Source organism: Cynocephalus volans, chromosome 8 (genome assembly GCF_027409185.1).
Source record: "Cynocephalus volans isolate mCynVol1 chromosome 8, mCynVol1.pri, whole genome shotgun sequence".
Taxonomy (NCBI): Eukaryota; Metazoa; Chordata; class Mammalia; order Dermoptera; family Cynocephalidae; genus Cynocephalus; species Cynocephalus volans.
The window spans coordinates 145,963,470-145,984,458 of record NC_084467.1 but is presented as its reverse complement, the minus strand read 5'-3'; the positions used below and the strand labels follow the sequence as shown (position 1 = coordinate 145,984,458).

General features: G+C 36.4%; 2 protein-coding genes across 7 annotated transcripts in view; one reads left to right on the top strand and one right to left on the bottom strand.

Moving 5' to 3' along the window:
- The window catches only part of TPR (translocated promoter region, nuclear basket protein), a 58,695-nt gene extending 56,322 nt beyond the window's left edge, over positions 1–2,373 (top strand). For 2 of the 3 annotated variants that reach the window (XM_063106712.1, XM_063106711.1), the window contains exon 51: positions 464–2,373. In XM_063106712.1, coding sequence (XP_062962782.1) covers positions 464–519 — 56 coding nt within the window. In that variant the 3' untranslated portion in view covers positions 520–2,373. The remainder of the gene's footprint in view (positions 1–463) is intronic. The other variant, XM_063106710.1, reaches the window with a different exon arrangement.
- On the bottom strand, positions 536–16,901 carry PRG4 (proteoglycan 4). 4 transcript variants are annotated; one of them, XM_063106713.1, is made up of 12 exons: positions 16,883–16,901; positions 16,222–16,326; positions 13,558–13,680; positions 12,294–12,413; positions 9,734–9,883; positions 5,132–7,471; positions 4,473–4,550; positions 3,513–3,649; positions 3,072–3,228; positions 2,417–2,608; positions 1,845–1,970; positions 536–814 (listed from the first exon to the last, which is right to left on the bottom strand). In XM_063106713.1, exons 2-12 carry the CDS (start codon positions 16,316–16,318, stop codon positions 717–719), a joined length of 3,618 nt encoding a protein of 1,205 aa, XP_062962783.1. In that variant the 5' UTR covers positions 16,319–16,326; positions 16,883–16,901; the 3' UTR covers positions 536–716. The 4 variants fall into 4 exon arrangements, with proteins under 4 accessions (XP_062962783.1, XP_062962786.1, XP_062962785.1 ...); XM_063106716.1 differs by lacking the exon at positions 9,734–9,883 and having other exon boundaries at positions 537–814; XM_063106715.1 differs by lacking the exon at positions 13,558–13,680 and having other exon boundaries at positions 537–814.
- Between the last annotated feature and the right edge of the window lie 4,088 nt (positions 16,902–20,989).

The following is a 20,989-nucleotide window of genomic DNA, read 5'->3' as shown; positions in this document are numbered from 1 at the left end:
AATTTGTAAGGTTCTTATAGACATATTTGTATACCATAGGTATATAATGAATATGTGCTTATAGTTTATATTTATTGGTCTCTTCCTTAAATCTAAAGTAAGATTTGGAAGATATTAGGTTATAGTGCTGTATGTTTATTTGTTACGTATCTACCTATTATCATTGTATTATTAAGTATTTCTTCCACAATAGAATGAAGCCTCGTGACTTTGTTTTTAGCTAGTGAAAAAATGTCAGATTTTAATATTTCCATGTTTTCTAATGTAACTATTAGATTGCATTTGTGTCATAAAAATATTAATCTAGTTGTTGTAATGATTTCCATTGAAGATGTGGAATGTGTAACAGTTTTATATCCCCAATGCTAGATATTTAAATAAATTAGGGTAAGTGGATACCCTAGTTTTGAGCTGTCTTTTTAAAAGATGTATTCAACTTGATTTTTTTTATTTTCTCTTACAGGTGTGAGCCATGCAATGGGAGGGAGAGGAGGAATAAATAGAGGAAATATTAGTTAAAAGGTCCGTAAACTGTAAAAACTGTGAATAAGATTGTCAAATCTGTTTTAGTGTAATGATTGTCGAGTTTAAAAACATTTTTGTATTTAAATTGGTATGCTCATCTCAATATTCTTTATTAATAAAATGTATTTCAGTGTCAGAATTTATCATTCTTTTCTTCATTTCAGTTAGATGACTCTCCTTTGCCCATCATTCTAAGGACAGTTGTACCAGACTTTGGATAGGGTCTGCCCAGAATGAGTAGTAACTGCTCTTGCTGTTCTTCTAGGCACATCGATGTTATAGTAATGATCTAAATGGAAGAGAAATAATTTTTTTAATTAAAAATAAAACACATAAAAATATTTTGTGTTGATTACTATACTTAAAGACAGTATTTATTACTTTAATATCAGAAATGTTTTTATTAATTAATTTGAACTTTCTGACAAAAAGAAAAACAATTGCCTTGACAGATTGACCTTTCAACATCTTCCAGTGAAATTAGTTTCAACTCTTCTTTTTGAAGTAAGCATTTAAGATTAACCAAGTTAGTATGAAAAATAATTCACTTGGGTTTTATCCTTTATTAAAAATACATTCTGATGTCATTCATGTTATAGAATCCATAGGCAGAATAACTTATATTTCTGGGCTTTTTAAAGAAAAGTACCTAGGGTAATATAATTTAATCAATAAAATTAGTTTCTCAGGAACTTTTTTCTGTAATGATGCAAATCAGAATAACTTTGTGGCAAACAAGGCACTTGTTAATGATACAGATGATAGAAATAAAATACTATTTTCAGTAGTAGTTTTACTCAAGTCGTTGGATGTTTTATCATCTCGTGAAGGTTAGAGCAAAATTGAATTGCAGTCCCATTCAGTTTAATTGAAATTAAATCAGAAATCTAAACTATCTTTTTCACAGCAAGTAGACTAAGTAAAGTCATGTGCTGCATAACGACGTTTCAATGATGGACCACATGTATGACAGTGGTCCCGTGAGATTATAACAGAGCTGAAAACTTCCTATCCCCTAGTAACATGGTAGCCATTGAAATGTTGTAGCGCAATGCATTACTCACGTAGGAGCAGAAGGCTATATACCATCTAGGTTTGTTTAAGTGCATTCTTATCATGTTTGCACTACAACAGAATTGCCTAACAACCCATTTCTCAGAACCTATCTCAGTCATTAAGTGGCACATGACTGTTAACAGTTTAACTTCTCACCTTCAGTCTCCATTGCACACTTGGTGTTTCTGCTTTCGTTATATTTTCACAAATTTTTGCAAGCGAGATCACTTTGGGAAGTATTAACCTTTTACTTAATAACTTACCCTTAGAAAAGGCGTAGTAATCATAGCCATCAGGTTTTCTGATGTTGGGCAGCGATATAGCAGAGGTAACCACACTTGGAAATCCTCTCCACAGTGTACTCACTTTAACTTCATTATGGAGTAAACCTGCAGATGACATTTTTAATAAAAGGTATCAGATTAAAAGGCAATATACTATCTTGGAAAGAGCCAAACAGACCTGGGTTTTACTCTGTTCACTTAATAGTTCTGTTACTTTGGTGAGTTATCTAATTTTAGTCCCTCAGTTTTTGCCCTCTGACATGGCACTAATACTTAGTATTAAAAAATTTTTTGAGGGTTACTGATTTCTATATAATGTTGTTGGTTAAGAGGAACTTGATTAATACTATTTATTGTAATTAACAAGCCTGAATAAACTTTTCCTTACCCACAAAGAAAGTACTGATCTTTGAATATTCACTAAAACATATTTGATATGTAAGCTTAAATTATTAGGGCTATTTGGTCAGTATTTAATAAGCCTTGCTCTGTAAGAAACTGTATTACATCTACTTCATGTGTAAGAATTTTTAGCACAATAAAGATGTTACCTTTATCTTGATAAGCAACTCTGACTGGTGAATAGTGAATTCTGATGGTGTGAGAAGGTACTATAGCCCGTTCAAAGCGACGTCTCCTAACCTGTGTTGGTTCGCCATACACTGAATAATTTATAGCAGGCCTTCTTCCAGTGCACTTTTTGATGGGTTCCTGTTTATAAGTATACTGCTGAACACTGCCACCTATTATGTATTAGAAAATCACAGAATATGAAAGTTATTTTTAATCCCCCCAGAAAAAAATGCAAAAGAGCATGGAGGAAATGATTAATTTTTTTCTTGTTTTTCATAAAATATGTCCAGATATTAACCATGGCTATTAGTCAAGGATATTATAAAAATAATTACTAAACCCTGAATACTTGTTGAATGAATAAATCCAACAAATTGCACAGTTACATATATTTAACTTTAATTGAAAATAAATATGACATTCTTTATTTCAGTGACCTGAAAACTCAGGTGAACTGTGCTTTACGTGTGAAGAGATCTAAATACTAATTGCCCACAATTTTTATTTTGTCGTGGAAAGTGTTTGATTCTAGCCATTAAAGATATCTTTTGACAGTAACCCCAGTAATAAGTGAAAATACTGAATAAAAATTCTCAACATGTTTTATAATTTTGTCAATTATGTAATACATACCTCTCTTGAAAAAATACACAGATTCAGGCCTGTCCTTGTATTTAGCGATTGAAAGAGCTGCCACTATTTTTCCATTTAGTCCTCCAAATCCTTTTACAATTTGTTTGGGATACCCGGCATCTTTTATATCATTGGTGAAACGCCAGTACTGAGAATCCTAATAAAGAGAAAATGATATTAACAGCTTTGGAAAAAAAAAAAAAAAAAGTTAGGAACTCAGAGGTAAGCATGGGGAAAAAGTGTTAACTTAGTTAAATATTTGAATAAGTCGACCATTAATGTTATCAAGTTAAGTGTTAATTTATGATTAAATTTTGATGGTAGAATAGTTCATTAAAATATGGGGACACTTCTGAATTGGAGGTTTAGGTGATTTATGTTGCAGTAATAAACAGTGGAATCACTATTTGCTGATTTCTCTCACAAAGATATTTTTGTTACCTTAAAGAAGAAAGTTTTTCCATCACAGTTGCATCTAGTAAAAACAGTGTCAATGGGGGAAGGAATACCCCAAACTTCAGTAATTCTGCGAGGTGGAGATGGTGGACTGAACGGATTTAGCATCCAGAAATAATGACCTAAAATTTGAAGAGACACTTCAGCCTACAGGCTGAATACTAAAACCTATCTCAAAAGAAACCAAAATGTAAATTTTATTAATGGTTATTATAAAGAAAAACAGAATGTGTTAACAAGTGTTATGACTATAAGTTTAGTGAGGTACAGAAGGTAGTATTTGAACATTTCTGAGAGTAGATATTTCTCAAGTCTGAAATTTAGCATAACCTTTGAAAAATTTTAGTTTTCCATTTTCTCTACAAAGAGGCTTTTGGCTTTGTGACTTACAGAAAGTCACTTAACTCTCTGGATCTCAATTTCTTCATCTTTTAGAATAAAGGAGTTATAACTTAATGACTACTAAAATCACTGTAGCCTCTACTGTGCAAGTGTGGTTTGTTTCTTTTCAGATTTAATCCAAATACGTTTTAAGAAGACAAGTACAGCAGAGATTTAACATGAAATAACTGCTATCCTCCCGTTTCTCTTCCACAGAGTGTAACACTTCACAATTGAGATATTTTCGAATAAAATAGAGTGGAGAATACAAATCCTGACGTTATTTCATTTGATATGAAATTAAAAATTGAAATACGTTTTAAATCCTAACAGTCAGAAAAATCTCAGTAGTACCAGTTCAAGGTCTTTTGTTTGTTACTTTAACATGTTGATTTTGTTAATCCAATATTTTGGTTATTCCTCTTAGGTTCTCATTTTTGAGGTAGGTTCATAAATCAGTTTCCTCTCTAGGAAGCTCAACCCAAACTAACACTCTCCCGTGGCTTTGATTCTCAAAAATGCCAAAGCAAAATGATGGGAAGAAACAGAAATTTGTACACTCACCTCGAAATGCAACTAATGTTCCGTTGCGCAAAGTAGTCAGTCCATCTACCGGCTTACCATTGCATAAATTGGTCTCACCTAAAACAAATTAACAAAAAATTAAGCCAATGCAGAGCAGAATGAGAGAAGTATCTGTTTTTTCAAATTTTCCCGTGGAGTTTCATGACCTGTTTACCCTTTCCTAAGCTCTTGAAGGGCACAGTTTGAGGTGCTTGCATTTCAAAGGTGAAAGAGAAGTGATATGTTTTATAATTCCATTTTACTTAAAGATGATACTATTCGAAAGTATTATATAAAATAAATCATTATGAATTGGAATGGGCCTTGATCAAGGTTACCTTGATCTTCGTGTAAACTAGGCATTTATTGGATGTTTGAACTCAACTAAGGTTTTTTGACATTGTGTATACCGTCTCTGCTTCTTACAGACACAGATGCACTAAATTCCTAACCCTAGGTTATTACTTGATTTTCTAAGGACTGTGATTGCCCTTCTGCTTACCTTTATAGGTAAGCTATAAAACTTCACAAGTTAACCAGTTCAGGGTTCTAGGTAATACATCTTAGCAGAGTGATCCTAAATCAAGACATTCTGGTTCAGATAGATGTGTAAGTTAACATTAGTAGTTTTAAAAATTAAAGTAATTGATTCTTATTACCTGAAAGCATGGGGTTGGTGCTAGGGCCTTGAATGTGTCCTCTCACTAAGTAATCAGTGCCTGGAATAACTATAGGAGTTAACACAGGTGGCATGGGAATCATAAGAAGTTTTTCTCCTTCACCATCTGCATCTTCGTACGTTGGATTTAATTCAACTATTTCTGAGTTTGGAGTTTGTTTAGGGCTGGTGGTGGTTTGGAGCGTGGCTTCTGCTAAAGTGGTAGGGTTTAATTCAGGCATTGTTGAAGTCATCTTTGGGGGAGGTGGTGTAGTCTTTGGTTTTCTCACTCTACGTGTTATGTTTGGCTTTTTTGTAGAAGTAGGCTTTTGGGGTGCTTTGGTTGGCTTTTGGAGTTTAGGAGTTGTTGCTTTAGAATTAGTTGTATCTTTCGGTCTAGTTGTTGTTCCTTCGGGTTTGTTTATAATCTTTTTAGTTGTAGTAGTTGACGTTTTTGTTGCAGTCGTTCCTGTGGGTGCAAGAGTTGTTGCTTTAAGAGTAGTAATTTTGAGTGATGTGGTATCTTGAGTTGTGGTAGATGTTGCTTGCATGGTTGTACTTGTTATTTTGGATTCAGTAGTCTTTTCTTCTGTTGTAGTTGCTGTCTCTTTTGTTGTAATCTTAGGTGCAGCAGTTGTAATTTCAAGTGTAGTACGTATGTCTTTTTCTGTTGTCTTGTCTTTAACTATTGTAGTCATTTCAACCTTGGTCACTTCAGAAGTCTTAGTTGCAGGTACAACAGGCTCCTTTGGACTGTTTTCAAGAGCCTTTGATGTGGGTCCTGCGGAAAACTCAGGAGTTAATTCTGCTGGCATCTCGGGGGTATTGGGAGGCTCCATGGTGGTAGTTGGAACAGAGGGCTTGGAGGTGGTTGGAGTAGGCTCTGTGGGGGTGGTGGGTGTAGGCTCCTTGGGGGTGGTAGGAGTGGGCTTCTTTGAGGTGGTGGGTGCTAGATCCTTGGGGGTAGTGGGAGCCAGTGTCTTGGTGGTGGAAGCTGGTTCCTTGGGGGTGGTTGGAGTGGTTGGAGCTGGTGCCTTGGGGGTGGTGGGAGCTGGTGCCGTGGGGGTGGTTGGGGTGGTTGGAGTGGTTGGAGCCGGTGCCTTGGGGGTGGTGGGAGCTGGTGCCTTGGGGGTGGTTGGAGTGGTTGGAGCTGGTGCCTTGGGGGTGGTGGGAGCTGGTGCCTTGGGGGTGGTTGGAGTGGTTGGAGCTGGTGCCTTGGGGGTGGTTGGAGCTGGTTCCTTGGGGGTGGTGAAAGCAGGGGTTTTGGTTGTAGTTTCAACTTTGGGTATAGGTTTAGCAGGAACATCAGATGTGGCCGCAAAATCTTGAGTAGATGTTTTCTCTGCATTTTGTGTCTCTTCAGCTGAAGTTATCTCTTTTACACTAGTTGAAGTCTGTATATTTGTTATGGTAGTCTCTCTAGTTTCAACAGTTGTCTTTTTATTGGCTGTCAAAGATGTCTCCTTGGATGTATCAGAATTAGGTGGAAGACTGGGTTTAGGATCTGTTGGTTTTACTGTTATAATCTGGGGAGATGTGGTAACTTCATGGTGTTGGGTGGTGGGAGTGGGCTCCTTGTGGGTGGTGGGTGCGGGCTCCTTGGTGGGAGTAGGTACTGGCTCCTTGGGGATGATGGGAGCAGGCTTCTTGGTGGTAGTGGGTGTAGGTTCCTTGGTGGTAGTGGGTGTAGGTTCCTTGGTGGTAGTGGGTGTAGGTTCCTTGGTGGTAGTGGGTGTAGGTTCCTTGGGGGTGGTGGGTGCAGGCTTCTCGGTAGTAGTGGGTGTAGGCTCTTTGGGGGTGGTGGGTGCAGGCTTCTCGGTGGTAGTGGGTGTAGGCTCTTTGGGGGTGGTGGGTGCAGGCTTCTTGGTAGTACTGGGTGTAGGCTCTTTGGGGGTGGTGGGTGCAGGCTTCTTGGAAGTGGTAAGAGCAGAGGCTTTGGTTGTAGTTTCAGCTTTGAGTGTAGGTTTAACAGGAACATCAGATGTGGCTCCAAAATCTTGAGTAGATGTTTTCTCTGCATTTCGTGTCTCTTCAGCCGAAGTAGTTTTCTCTTTTACACTAGTTGAAGTTTGTTTTGTTACAGTTGTCTCCTTTGTTTCAACTGTTGTCTTTTTCCCTTTGGATGTATCAGAATTGGGTAGAAGACTGGGTTTAGGATCTGTTGGTTTTGCTGTTGTAATCTTGAGAGTTGTGGTAACTTTATTGGGTTGGGTGGTAGGAATGTCAGGAGTTGGGGTGAGCCTGAAATCATCCTTGTCCAGTCCACTTCCAGCTTCATCTACATCTGGTGGTTCTGGGACAGGTTTCTTATTTGGAGTTCTTTTCTTCTTGTTATCTTTTACTAGAGAAAAAAATATGCATCTTGTTATTTTTGATTAGTTTTTTCTTTTTAATAGTGACATAAAGATTCCATCCTTATCATTGACTAGCTGTGTGTCCCTAGGCAAATCACCAACTTCTAATAATATGTCCATTAATTTATTGTAAAATGGTAAATACTCAACCTATCTTATTGGGCTGTTTTAGGGAATGGATGAGACAAGGATTGAAAAGGACAAGTGAAACCTTATACAAATACATGGAAGCCAGTGGCAACTTTGAAATTACCAATATGATAAATAACACTAGTTTATCTCTCTTTTTTTTTTTTAAAGATGACCGGTAAGGGGATCTTAACCCTTGACTTGGTGTTGTCAGCACCACGCTCACCAAGTGAGCAAACCGGCCATCCCTATGTAGGGATCTGAACCCACGGCCTTGGTGTTATCAGCACCACACTCTCCTGAGTGAGCCACGGGCCGGCCCTTAGTTTATCTCTTTATATGAATTTTCTTTACTCTTCACTTTGTCCAGTCTTCTTATTCCTCGTTGCCCAGTTCCCCTTTCTTCCTCCTGGTTTCACCGCACCAGTTACCTCAGAGACCTCTACAGCTACCTCTAAGGAATCTGCCGCAGTCACCCACGAGATCCCTGCTAAGCCCTCTTTCTATACACAGGTTTATTAGCCACTGTCTTTTCTCTGCCCAGCTAGAATTGACAGTCCTAGGGGATGGAGGGAGAAGATTAGGATGCCATGGCAGCAAAGACTTTATTTAACAGGATTTCTTACAGCAGCTACCCCACAGGTAAACTACGAAGCCCAAGGGCATTTCACTGAGGTGAATTTTGTTTAGCAAACATGTAGTGCACTTCTATTTTGTGCAAGATTCTGTGGAAGACTCTAAGATTAAATATCTGGCTATTCAGCTAGAGAGAACGCTTCAGAGGAAATCACAACCACCTAAGAGACAGAGTTCTTCAAAACTCTACTATCCAAAATTCAGTGTTCCCTGGAGAAAGAGAATATATTTTAGAATTTCAGGAAATAATAAACAGAACAGAGTAGAACAAAGGGCTTCTCTTTTGAGGACGTAATAGCCTACCCTTTAGCACATTCACTACTAGAGAAAAATCAGCCAGATATGATACATGTTATTAAGAAAAAAAGCGGATCTGTGGATAATAATATTGCCTTTCCATAAAGGTTTATGAGAATTTAATGGATTAGTATTTGTAAAACACTTAAAGCATTATATAAGTGGTGGTTAACAAAAGAAAGCTGGGGAAAGTAAAATGAAGACACAAGGAAGATAGAGGAAAGGGAAAAAAGCAAAACAATATCAGGTAGACAGGAATTATAACAGAGCTCTAAGTAATCATGTCTGATGCCATCCTGTGGTTCCACAGTCGCTGCCACAACTTCTTATCCTTTCCTTTTAAGAGTGGCTCCTTAGCTGCTTGGCACTAATTGTAAAGTTATGCACCCCCCCCCCCCCACCAAATATTGAGATATCCTCAAATCATTCTACCAACACGCATTACTTTCAAATAATTATTGTTAACGTGGCATTGATATAGTCTTTGATCTTTATCAATGCTCAAACCTTTGGGTTTCTTCTGTAATTCTCTATTAGCAGCTGAATTTTTGGAAGACTTGATTTTCCGAATAGTTGAAGAGGAAGAGGAAGAGGAGGAGGAGGACTCTTGATTTTCAGAAACAGAATGTTCTATAAATCAAATAAAAAGGTTGATCACACCAACTGTGATTTAAAGCAAAAAAGAACTGCCAGTCCAAATAACAGTAAGAAATGCTATTTACTGATCTACAAATATCTATGTTGTACCTTTATTTTGTCAGTAATATGATAAACTGCCCTTTTAATTTGTCACTTAAAAGCAAGGCACCTGAACTTATCACAGATATTAGCAATATAACTTTCAATGTTCATATCTGCAAAATTGCTTACAGATTCTAATTATTCTGTAAAAAAAAAAAAAGGAAAAGAAAAAATGGGTTTTGTTTTTGTTCTTATTTTTTATTGTAAGATTTTTTTCTCTTCAGATTATTTTAACCCAGACACATGCTGGGTTTGGTAAATAAGCAAAGACTATGAATACCTGACAGTTTATACTTTGGCTTAAACTCTGATTTAAACAGAATGTGTAACGAGCCTTTTATGACTCACGAGATCATCGTGTTCTCTGAGAACAGTCTCATGTAAGTAGTCCACCTACAGGATAATTTCATCTAAGAAACCTCCTGTTCCATCTGTCATCTTCCTACCTTCTGTTATTTCCTTTGATTCTATAACTTTCTTAGTCGTCTTCTTATCTGGTGATTTGGGTGAACGTTTGGTTGTTGATTTGATGGTTTGAGGTGCTCTTGGAGGCAGAGGTGCAGTCTTTGAAGATGGTGGAGTTGTGGGATTATGCACTGAGGCCAAGCAAGACATGTTGGTTAACATCTTATTTATATTCATCAGCAACTCTGTGAAAAGCACTGATGCATCTGGCTTCAAGAGTAGGTGCTGGTTAAAGCCAGTGCGGGCAGGCTCTAGCCCAACACTAAACCCATTAATTCTGAGGATGCAGTGCTATGAGTATCAGTTCTCAAATGGTTGTAAATAGGACAGGGAGCAGTCTCAGGAATCAAAAGACCTGAAATCCAGTCCTAGGCCTGCAAATCTAGATCTCCATTGTGACACTGGACAAATAATCTAACTCCTCCTGAACCTCGTTTTGTCATCTGCAAACTAAGATGTTTAATCAAGATGGTTTCTGAAGATGTCTGCCCACCCAAAAAACACTTGATTCTATGAGCTTCATCTGTCATGCCACCCTTCCTTGATTATAAAAATAATACTATTTTTGTGGACGACAGGTCAGTCATGCTCTTGAGAAGAGGAATATAATAATTACCTTTTTTCTATTCATATCCTTTAAATCAAATTATGCTAATTAACCTTTTATTTATTTTCTTTAATTGCAAAAGTTCTACATGAATATTTATTCTTTTTTTTTTTTTTTTGAATATTTATTCTTGTGAAAGTTTCACACCTTCACATTGTGCTTTTGCTCCAAACATGTTGCCCTTCCCAAAGATAAACAACTGTTAATGGTTTGGTGTGTAACTTTTTAAACTTTTATCTCCCTCCCCCCTTGCCTTTTCATGTCTAGAAGAGAAGACAGGGTGCATTTTTTTATCATTAGGAATTAGAAGAAAAGAAGAGGGACTTTTGAAAGATATGAAAACAGAGAGCAATGAGGACTCTGAGAAGAATTGTGATAAATCCTGCTGCTCCCACCAAACATCTCCTCGCAACTCTACTACTGGAGTGTCCGTGAACTGACTACTGAACCTCTCCCTCTTTCTCCACCCATACAACAAAAATGCCAAGTACTTAATTTGAGAAACAGTCCTGCCACGTGCCAGCTAGTGATCTTGGGCAGGACAGTCAACTTCTTGGGCTCAGTTTTCTCACCCATATTCGGAAGCACTTGGACTGCTGTGATTCCTTCACTTCTTTAAATGTTATAATTTTTAGATATAGATGCCTGTCTATAGCTACCCTGAACGAATTAAGTGGTGAGCTCAGGATAGTTTGTTGGTTGTTTGTAAAATGAGGTATTTAAACTCTGAGTGGTTCCTTTATGTTCAGATAGGACCCTGACTACCTCTGTTAATTCTGTAAATGAAATTGTCCAGTATTGTCTTTAGATTAACTAAATCTCAGGTAATCTGACCCAACACTTCATAGCATAAAGTATGCCCTTGTTAAATTTTTCTCTCAATCCTCTTCCCTCCCTACCCATCCTCTGCCCCAAATAAGTCCTTAGTTTTTTTTTGTCTCACAGCCAAAACAATTATCAGGGTAATCAGTAAGTGTGTACCACTAATCATCAGGCCTTCTGAAAGCTACAGGAATGCTGAGCTCTAAGTTTTTGGTTACAAGGGTGTTATCTCCATTATTTTTGGAGTCCTTTCCAAAGATAACATTGAACAGTTAAGAAACATCCCTCAACTCTGCTGATTAACAGTTTTCCACTCTATTTCTCCAATGTTCTAAACAAGCAGGAGTTGCAAGGTTGTTTAAATAAAATAACATCATGCAGGCAATGCTTATTTTCACTTTTACCTCCATAAATATTCTCATTTTAACAAAGTAAGATTTAAGAGCAAACATCTGGTAAAAGAGAGTAATCCATTATTTAAGTACATTTTTTTAATCTCTCTTTTTTTTTTTTCAGTACGGAGGATTTTGTTATACTCTCAGAGTCCTCCTTCAGGACCTATAACGAGAGAAGAGGATTGTTAAACTCGACTATCCCTTTTTATCGACTATCTGCACAGGCATTTGTACAGAGACTACTGAAGGGACTATAGAGATGGGAAGAAACATATAACTGACAGTTAACAACTGCTTGGTAGATTTGCCTGTAAATTTAGTGGCTTAAACTAATTCACAAATTTACTTGTTCAGAGAAGCTAAAAGTATTGATTCATCCTTAAATATACACCCAAACATTAAAACAAAACCACAGATAGCTCAAAGGACAGTTGTCTTTGTGGAGTCAGCACCATTAGATTGAAACGAGAAATCAAGTGTGTTGATTACTTTTGGTTTAACCTGAAATTAAATCATATCTGAAGAAAAAAGCACGTACACTCAGCTCTCTGTTACGCAACCGGCAATCTCCTTCGATCCTGGAGACTGGCTGAGCCGGGGGATGCTGCTGTTGGAAGACACTTTTCTTCTTTAATTCATTTGTGTAAAACAGAAGTATTATGAAATAGCTTATACATTAGTAAAGTCCAGACCTCGGCTGGGCTGCGGGTTGCTTACCTTCTGCACAGAATCTGCCATAATCCGAACAACACTTGCCATACTTGTCACATTGGGAGTCACAGTCACACTCCCTTCCTCGTGCAAAGGACTCAAAGCAGCGGCCTTTACAGGAAAGCTCTACTCGGAGCAAAAGAAAACATGGATTATTGATATGAAGCCATACCCATGTATTTGATAGTCATTTCCCATCTTACAGCTGACTAGCGTTCCGAAAGTGCATTTCTAAGTCTTTTATTTGGGATTTGGAATATATCATCCAGTAAACCATGGGTAGTGTTTCACATGGAGACAGTCCAAGTTAAGAAAGAAATGTGGTGACTTAGGGAAACTTTCCCTGTCCTTCAAGTCCTTAGAGACGCTCCAATGCTACCTGAATCATTTACATGTATGAACAATAGAAAAATGGGAAATGTTTAAATAATAAAGTATTCCTTATATGAAATCCTCTGTCATCTCCTCACACCACTGCTTTGTAATAGATTTATATTAATTGAATGTTCAAATCCTATAACAGTACATTCCAAAGAGCTGGCTTAATATAAATGGGTCACTGGTCAGGCTCTAAACATCATATATAATGCATTTATCAGCTTCACATACACATTTTACAGCAAATATAGCTTTAAAATTTTAATTATAATTTTCGTAAATTGAATATGAAGTGTTTCTGTGTTAATAACAAAATGGCCCAAAATATGTTGAAGTGAAATACTGCTCATAATTTAAAATTTAGAATCCTTGGGTTTTAACTGAAACTCATCACTAAACACTAGTGCTTCATCTTTAAAGTGCTTTTTTCAGGTAATTTAGAAGCATGTTAATATCAAAAAGTCACATAGTAGACAAGATTATTCTATGCCCATGGATTTTTTTTGTTGAAACTATTGAAAGTCCCCATCATTAAACAATTACATCTTTGATTGTTAGTAAATAATTCCTCATTACTATCTATTTAATGGCTCCTGAGTCACAGTATTGTCTGTATTGAAAACAAGACATTTTGCTTGGAGCTGGTCAATAACCTTGTGCAAGGGATAGATAGATGTTCAGGCTCCCCTTTCCCTCCCCCAGTGATCACAAGCTTCGACATCATTCTTAGCTACAGCGCACTGCGACATTTATGCAAGTGAAGGGAAAGGCACTTAAGCAAAGGAAGTGAAATAGTGAAAACAGCACTGCAAGGGGGTGCGAGGGGAGGCTCATGGTGCTTGACAGAGAACAGCAGTGCTTGACAGAGGAGATGCCAGTTCTCAGGACTTACCCTTAGTGCAGACTTTCTTGAAATCAGGGCAGCACTCCATGTAGTGTTGACAGTTATAATCACAGTTGCAGGGGGCATCTCTAGAATACCCTTCCCCACATCTCCCTGCACAGCTTGATAAATCTAAAATTATACAATACTAGCGTAAACATGGCCACACCACTTTGTAGGAAGGGAGAGATCTAATGAGGAGAACACAGCTGCTTGGCGAGGGAGAATTTCATCGATCAGACTATGTTGGGAACCATGGTTAGTAATTGGCCCAGATGATATTTGGCTGATCTCTTATGTGACCTTGATCATGTCACTTTATTCTTCACTAGACTGTGAAGATAAATACACTTTAAAAAATCAGACAAAGTCATGGCTTTGCATAAAGATGGTGATATTCCTGGAGGAAGGTGGCACCTACAGCTTCTGCTGCTGCTGCTGCTGTGATGATTACTAGATGCCATTATTCAGCATCTCTTTGCCAGGTCCTGAGTCACACATTATCTCTAATGCTTCTGAAAGTGTTTCCAGGACAGCACTAGTAGCCCCTTTTTAGACACAAGGAAACTGAAACACAGAAATGTTAATAACTTGCTCAACAGCACACAGCCAGTTAATGGTTCCAGTATGTATGTATTATGGGTCAATTGACACCTATTAATTATTTGTACTGTCCTCTTTCCGTCTTATCAGTGTCCTGATTTGGATAATAAATAATGCAGTCATCTCACATAAACGGCCCGTTCAGAATTTGAACTCTGACATCTGATTCTAAAGCCCAAGCTTTCTCCACCCAATCATATTGCCTTTCATTCCTGATGATGAGTTTAAAGCAAGCTAGTTGTTATAGAACAAACTTTAAAAAGCATTCTCTTCCTTTATTAGTGGGGATAACTGGATTCTTTAAATATTGGGGTAGTCATATGCTTACAACCACCACTAAAGTGAGTACAAAACAGAGAACCCTTGAAATAGCATCTGGGCATAAATATAAAGGTCATGAATAGAGTTTGGGCAAAAAAACCAAACAATAACAAATTCATAATTATCATTAAATATATTTTTAAAAAATCATTTGGAAAATAACACCTTCAATCCTCTCTGAGAGATAACCATAGGAATGTAACAATGGAATCCAACTCTGAAAGAGAAATTAGTAGGTGAAATGTCCTAAACCCAGAGAGATGTTGAAACACCCTGAAAAAGTCTCCAAAGAAAAGAGTCTAGGAAAGTTAAAGTCTTGATATGCAAATGAAACAGTAAATAGTAGGATGACTTTCAGAACTTTTTGCATACATATGTGCACAATACAAAACTGCATATATAGTGTATGTATATAAATACATATATTATATATAAAGAAAAAAGAGAACTAGAACAGGTTGAGAAGGCAAGAGAAGCAGACAAGACAACATCAAGAGATTGTTCTCTTACAGCTGGCAGATTTCTGAAATCAGAAATCAAGGATCTTTTCAGGAAAAGTTTAACTTCACAGATTAGAAGTCTTTTCTACTTTTATTGCTATTAATTTTAACCACTAGTTTGAATTTCATTTATTTAAAGGAAAGTAAAACTGTTTTAGTGAACAACTGATTTGTTACAGAGGAAGAGGTGGTTTAGGAAATGCACCCAGTGTTATGAACCTTGTAAATACAATTACGAGTGAACCTCAGAAGCTGGAGACACCAGAGGAGTCATTATTCTTCATTAAATATTTATTTTTGCTTTCATGTGTTTTTCCATCTTTTCCTATCAAAGGAATTCTGCAACTATGCCTGTGCAGGCTGTTTTCTCTCATGTTCAGGCTTCATGAGAATTTTAGTTCTTTTACTAGAAATGTCTACTTTAGAAATGTAATTTCACCATAACAATTGTGAATCTTTACTTTTCTTCTCTCAGATTCTGCTTATCAAAGGAAAAAAGAAGGAAAAGAAAAGAAAAGGAAAATCCTAAGCTTAGTACCTAGAGTACATGCTGGAGACTTTGGCTAATGTGATTACATTTAATGCACTTTAACATTCTCTATAAGTGAATACCAAGAACGGTTCCTACAGGACTTACTCGGTTTTGGAAGGACTGTGAATAGTTCAACATTATAATACAAAATGACATTCACATCTTTATAAGTGGATGAATAGTCCTTGTAAGAAAGAGAGAACACTTTCAAGATTAATAAAATGTCATTTGAAACATTGTAAATGTTCATTATAATGATATCTATGTCTACATGATGCCAAAATGAGTTATCGCATCAATAATTTATTTACTGTCAAAGACTAGTTAAGTTTATTTGCCAATATATAGGCAAAAATTATACTTAAATGCTGTTCTTTTCAGTTATTTTGATGATATTGTATAGCTCCAGCATAGTTTTACCACATGTCTGCATTTTTTTTTTAAATTTTGGGGAGAACCATAGGAATAATGAGTACCCAAATTATTCTATGTGAAAGCTCAAAACTTCTTAAAATATTTTATAAAAGAGGAGAAAAAGGTGAGAATTCCAAAACACTTACATATATACTTCAGATGTTTTTCATTATTTTATTGTTGTGCTATGCATTAAACTGAAACAAATATAAATTTTTAGAAATCTATTTTGCTGTCATAAAAATCAAGATTGATTGATTAGTGATAGTTGTTAAATAAAAGTATTTTTTATGTTTAAGTTACCTTGAGATGAAACTTGCTGAATCAAGAAAACAGAAACCAGCAGCAACAAGTACATGGAAAATATTTTCCACTCCATGGTTGTTTTCAGGTACTGCATGCACCTTGCTGAAAATAAAATTAAAATATCATAAAACTGCTCTTTAATCTCATGCCTAATTTATGCTTGTGTTACACACAATGTTTCAATAACCTTTAAAATGCAATTTAATGACAAAACCATCTCATTCTTGAAACATGACTTTTTTAAGTAATCAGCTTTAATTCTACAGAAAATATTTGACCGTTAGATTCAATCTTATGCAGAGCAAATCAAGTCACCCTCAGTCATGTTATCAACCATTTTGACAATTTAGAAATCTCCAAAATAGAAAATAGACATCTTAAGACTCTCTTCAAAGTATAGCGTGTAGTTACAGTGCAAAGTTTAAATCCTATCTTGGGGGGAAAAAAAACCCAGCTTCAGTAAAATTTAACAAACATAGTGGAGTTATTTGTCCAATTTTCCCTTAACTCTCAATATAAATTTATAGGCTTTCAACAGGTGTATTATACAAATATGATCCTTCTCAAAACTTTCCTACTACTATACTTATAACTCCTTTCCAACACCTTTACTGGAAACACATTTAATTCCTTGAGAAAAGTTAACTTTGACACTTACCAGTAAAAGGATAGATGAGTTTCTCCAATGTCCTGGAAGTCTTATATATCAGTGCAAATATATTGGGAAGAACCAGTTAGTCCAAAGGTTACACAAAATCAACAGTGACAACCTATGAAATCAAACTTTCCTCATTTATTGGAAGAGGGCCCAGACGACTAGACTTAGGCAACAGCTGGAAAACACTTCCATTAAGAAAAATGACTACTACAAAATAAATTCAAATTTATTGGCCAAACACATTTCTAATTTCTGAGTGAAGTGAACAAATTGTCCTGAAATGGTGTATCGCTCTGGCAGGCTTTGACTAGCATTTTGAAGCAGCAATTTAAAAATAGTCAAATGCCAGAATCATTTCTTTATTTTTTTTTCCAGTTAAATCTAGCAAAGGTGGTTTTGAAACTTATCTAGTGTTGGCTTGTGGTATAAATTTTCTGAACTTATACCATTAGACTGACTGTACATTTCTTTTCTTGAATGTTTTTATTTCCTCTGAGCACAGAAAACATGTTCTCAATTATCTACAGGTGAATTGTTCATGCTGTGGGTTTTCTTGCTTCCTTTACCATGTAAATACTTGCTTAAAAAATTCTACTGATACTTCCCCTAGCATTTTTATTTAAGACCAGCAGTATGTGAAGATGCTCATTTAAGTGAATAATTTAACTTTCTCACCACAGAGAAAATGTGAACCATCAGCTTTGCAGAGATAAGTCAGCTCAGCTCAAGGCTTTACCCTATTTTGACATGGAATGTTCCTGTTCAAATCTTAGCTACCAACATAAGGTCTAGCTCATGTCCTAATTCCTTCCTGAAACCTTCCTGGATCAATCCAAATCACATCTACAATTATAGTCAACAAATGGACTACATTTTATTGGAATTACCTGTTTATCTCCCTCCCACCTACAACAAACTGATTTTCCTAAGGGCAAAAGACCTATGTTTTAGTTCTATTGCCAACATCTAGTCCCAGTGCTTCACCAAGCTTTTGTGTTCAACACAGGCTCTATAAACTAAACTGCTGTAGCCCAGATTCTGCCATGTACTATGAATTTGGTTGTTGCTGCATTTCATTATCACAAAATGCCTTTAAGTTAAATACAATCACCCACATTTTACAAATAAGATGAAGACCCACAGAGAAGGAATTGGTGACTCATCTAGCAATCCATAAGGACTAGGAGCCAGAACCAAAATTTGAACCCATGCCTCTACATTTTAATTTCTATCAGGTTCTACTATATCCAGCTTCCTTTTGACCAAAGCCATCACTTACTAAACTTGTACTAAACTTTAATCCTTCATGTGTTATAGGTTTATAACATTGTGACCATTTTAAGGGCAGGGATTATAAGATTCTCTTTTGGTCCCACAATGCTTATCTCTGGACTAAATATTTAAAGACAGTTTAGAGGCTATCTGCTCACCTCTTAATAATCCCACTTCTCTGAGAACTGCCTCCCCATCGATGTGGGTATTTCCCTTTTAGCTGTGGTTACACTTGTACATGAAATCTTGCCACATCAGCCAGAGTCAATAGGATTAGGAGTAGAAAACTAAACTAACGTGGGCCAGTATGGCTCCCTCTTCTAAAAATTCAGAATTACGATTCAGAAATTATACTAGTCTGTGTGTCTTTGCAAACCTATAACATGTAAGTTTCTTCCCAGGGTCTAAAGAAGAAGAAAAAGGTTTTCACAAGAAAGATAGGTAAAGGAACGAAGTAGCCATACAGAGAGATTTCTGATAATTTTCTAAGTCTTGGTTACTCTTTGTTCTTTACACCTGACTTCTTGCTCTGTCTGTCTTTATATTTCCCTTTGGAGCTAAAGCTGACTAAAGATACTTTTTCTACTTAAAGCACTACTCAATACGTAGTGGATACACAAAAGATTGTTGGATGGTGTTGGACTGAACTCTCTTAATTCTTAGGTATACTGCGTTCCAGAAGGGGGAAGCTGGAAGCTTTGTAACTTTTTCAAGTCAGACCTTTACAGTGTTGCTTTAGTATTTGATTGAAATGTTGCAGATACCCAAATCAGATACAAATATGCACACAGAGAAATATTATTAAATAAAATATAAATTCCTCTCTGATTATTGGCTTTTGAACTCTCTGTACTATTATTTTCCTCCTTTGTATAAAGTTCATTATAATGATGGCAAATGGCATTCTTAAATTGATTCAGTAATATGTACTTGTTCTTAAGTCCAAGTTCTAGGCTTAGAAAACTGACAAAATACACATATGCACGCACACACACACACACACACACACACACACACACACACACACAATTATTACCAATGTAAACTATAACCTTAAACATTTCCATTAACATATTATCATTGTCATCAGGTACGTATTCTCTGTGTAGTAAAGTATGAAAAAGAAGGATGAATTATTAAATGCCCAGCTTATTAGATTTAACTGATAAATACCTGATTTGCCTCATTCTATTGGGTAATGAGGCTGTCTGGGTGAAGTTTACCCTTAAAGCATGAAAACATTCCAATTTTATCTATTAAATATAGTTTTAGAAACTGTACTAAACACTCCATTCTGTTAATTTGGGGCCATTTACATTCCTTGTTGATGATGCAGGAATCATCCTATTAGGTTACAGGCTCTCTCTTTGAGATTTCCTTTCTCATTAAAGGTATTTCTTAATGTTCATTTAAATCTCATTTAATTGGGATAAAAATTAACTTTGGATTGGTTTTTAATGTGGGAAAGATGGGGAGAGGAGAGAATAGAGAAATGGAGAGGACACATATAATATTGGATCCTGTACTCATTATCTAGGGATGATTTTCACACGGTTCTCCCTCATGAACACCAGCTTCTATACTTGGCAGCAGCACAGTGATGCCCTCAGAGAACATTCGAGCACGTTTAGGGATTATTTTCTCTGCATTAGATTATCCCAGACTGTTGTGCCCTTCTGCTTGGTATGTTCTGTCTCCTCCCTTCTGCTAGCTGTCACTTTGCCCTGTAACCAGAGTGTCTGCACCTAGTGGTTTCTCTCCACCTTTCCACATGTTTGATGTGTTTCATTTCCTTCCAATAGCAGCCTAGGAAAAACCAAAGCACGCCAGGGGAAAATCACAGGTGCAAGCTTGTTCTTTACTGCCCTGATCTTGTTCGCTATGCTAAATTAATGTGCTCTAGAGGTGGAATAGCTCCTCTCTTCTCATCTGGAAAGGAGGCCAGGACTTTGAGATGACTTTAAGCCTTTCTGTTCAAGGCATTTTGACATACTGGAAAGTTTTGTGGCTTTTGTTTGTTTGTTTGTTTTGCAGATATTTGACCAAAAGCCTGATCATCAGGTCAAAGTATTATTGTATTTGCTTTTGGAGATTGTGGCAGTCTGATCATTGGTCCGAATGTTTTCTGTTTCTAGCTGCCAGCTGCCAGCTAGAGATTACATTTCCCAGCTTTCCCTTTATGTAGGTGTGACAATATGCCTAAGTTTTCTCAGGTGCAATAGGAATAGAAGCGATGTGAGCAACTTCCACTCTTTTTCCTAACAGTAAATTGCTTGACCTGGACTTCCTCTTTTTCTCCCTTCTTGCAGACTAAAGGGCAGACATCAGACCAGCCTTGATCGTGCAGACAAGGATAGCAGCTTCAAGATTAGTATTCTGTGTGTAACATATATGCTCTATCACTCCCTGCACTAGTCAGAGAGTTTCATAAAAGGAAATGTATTTCCATTGTATCTGAACAACTCTAATTTGGGGTCTTTTTCAGATATTATCTAAGTAACATAGAAATAATAAGAAATTTCCAAATATTTAAATGAATTGTATTCTAAAAATTAATACATATACTATACGATAATGGAAAAGAATGAATTGCCAGTAATGAACTACTGATATTGGAAAGGGAGACATAAGCTATCTCTATTTGCAGATGACATGATTATGTATGTAGAAAATTCTAAAGAATCTACAAAAAGTTATAAAAACTAATGAGTAAATTTAGCAAGATTGCAGGATATAAGATCAATAACAAGATCATATTGAGGACATTTTAATACATGAATTTATATGTGTAAGAACAAAGAACTCTCTCTATTGAATTTTCTAAGAATAAGAGTT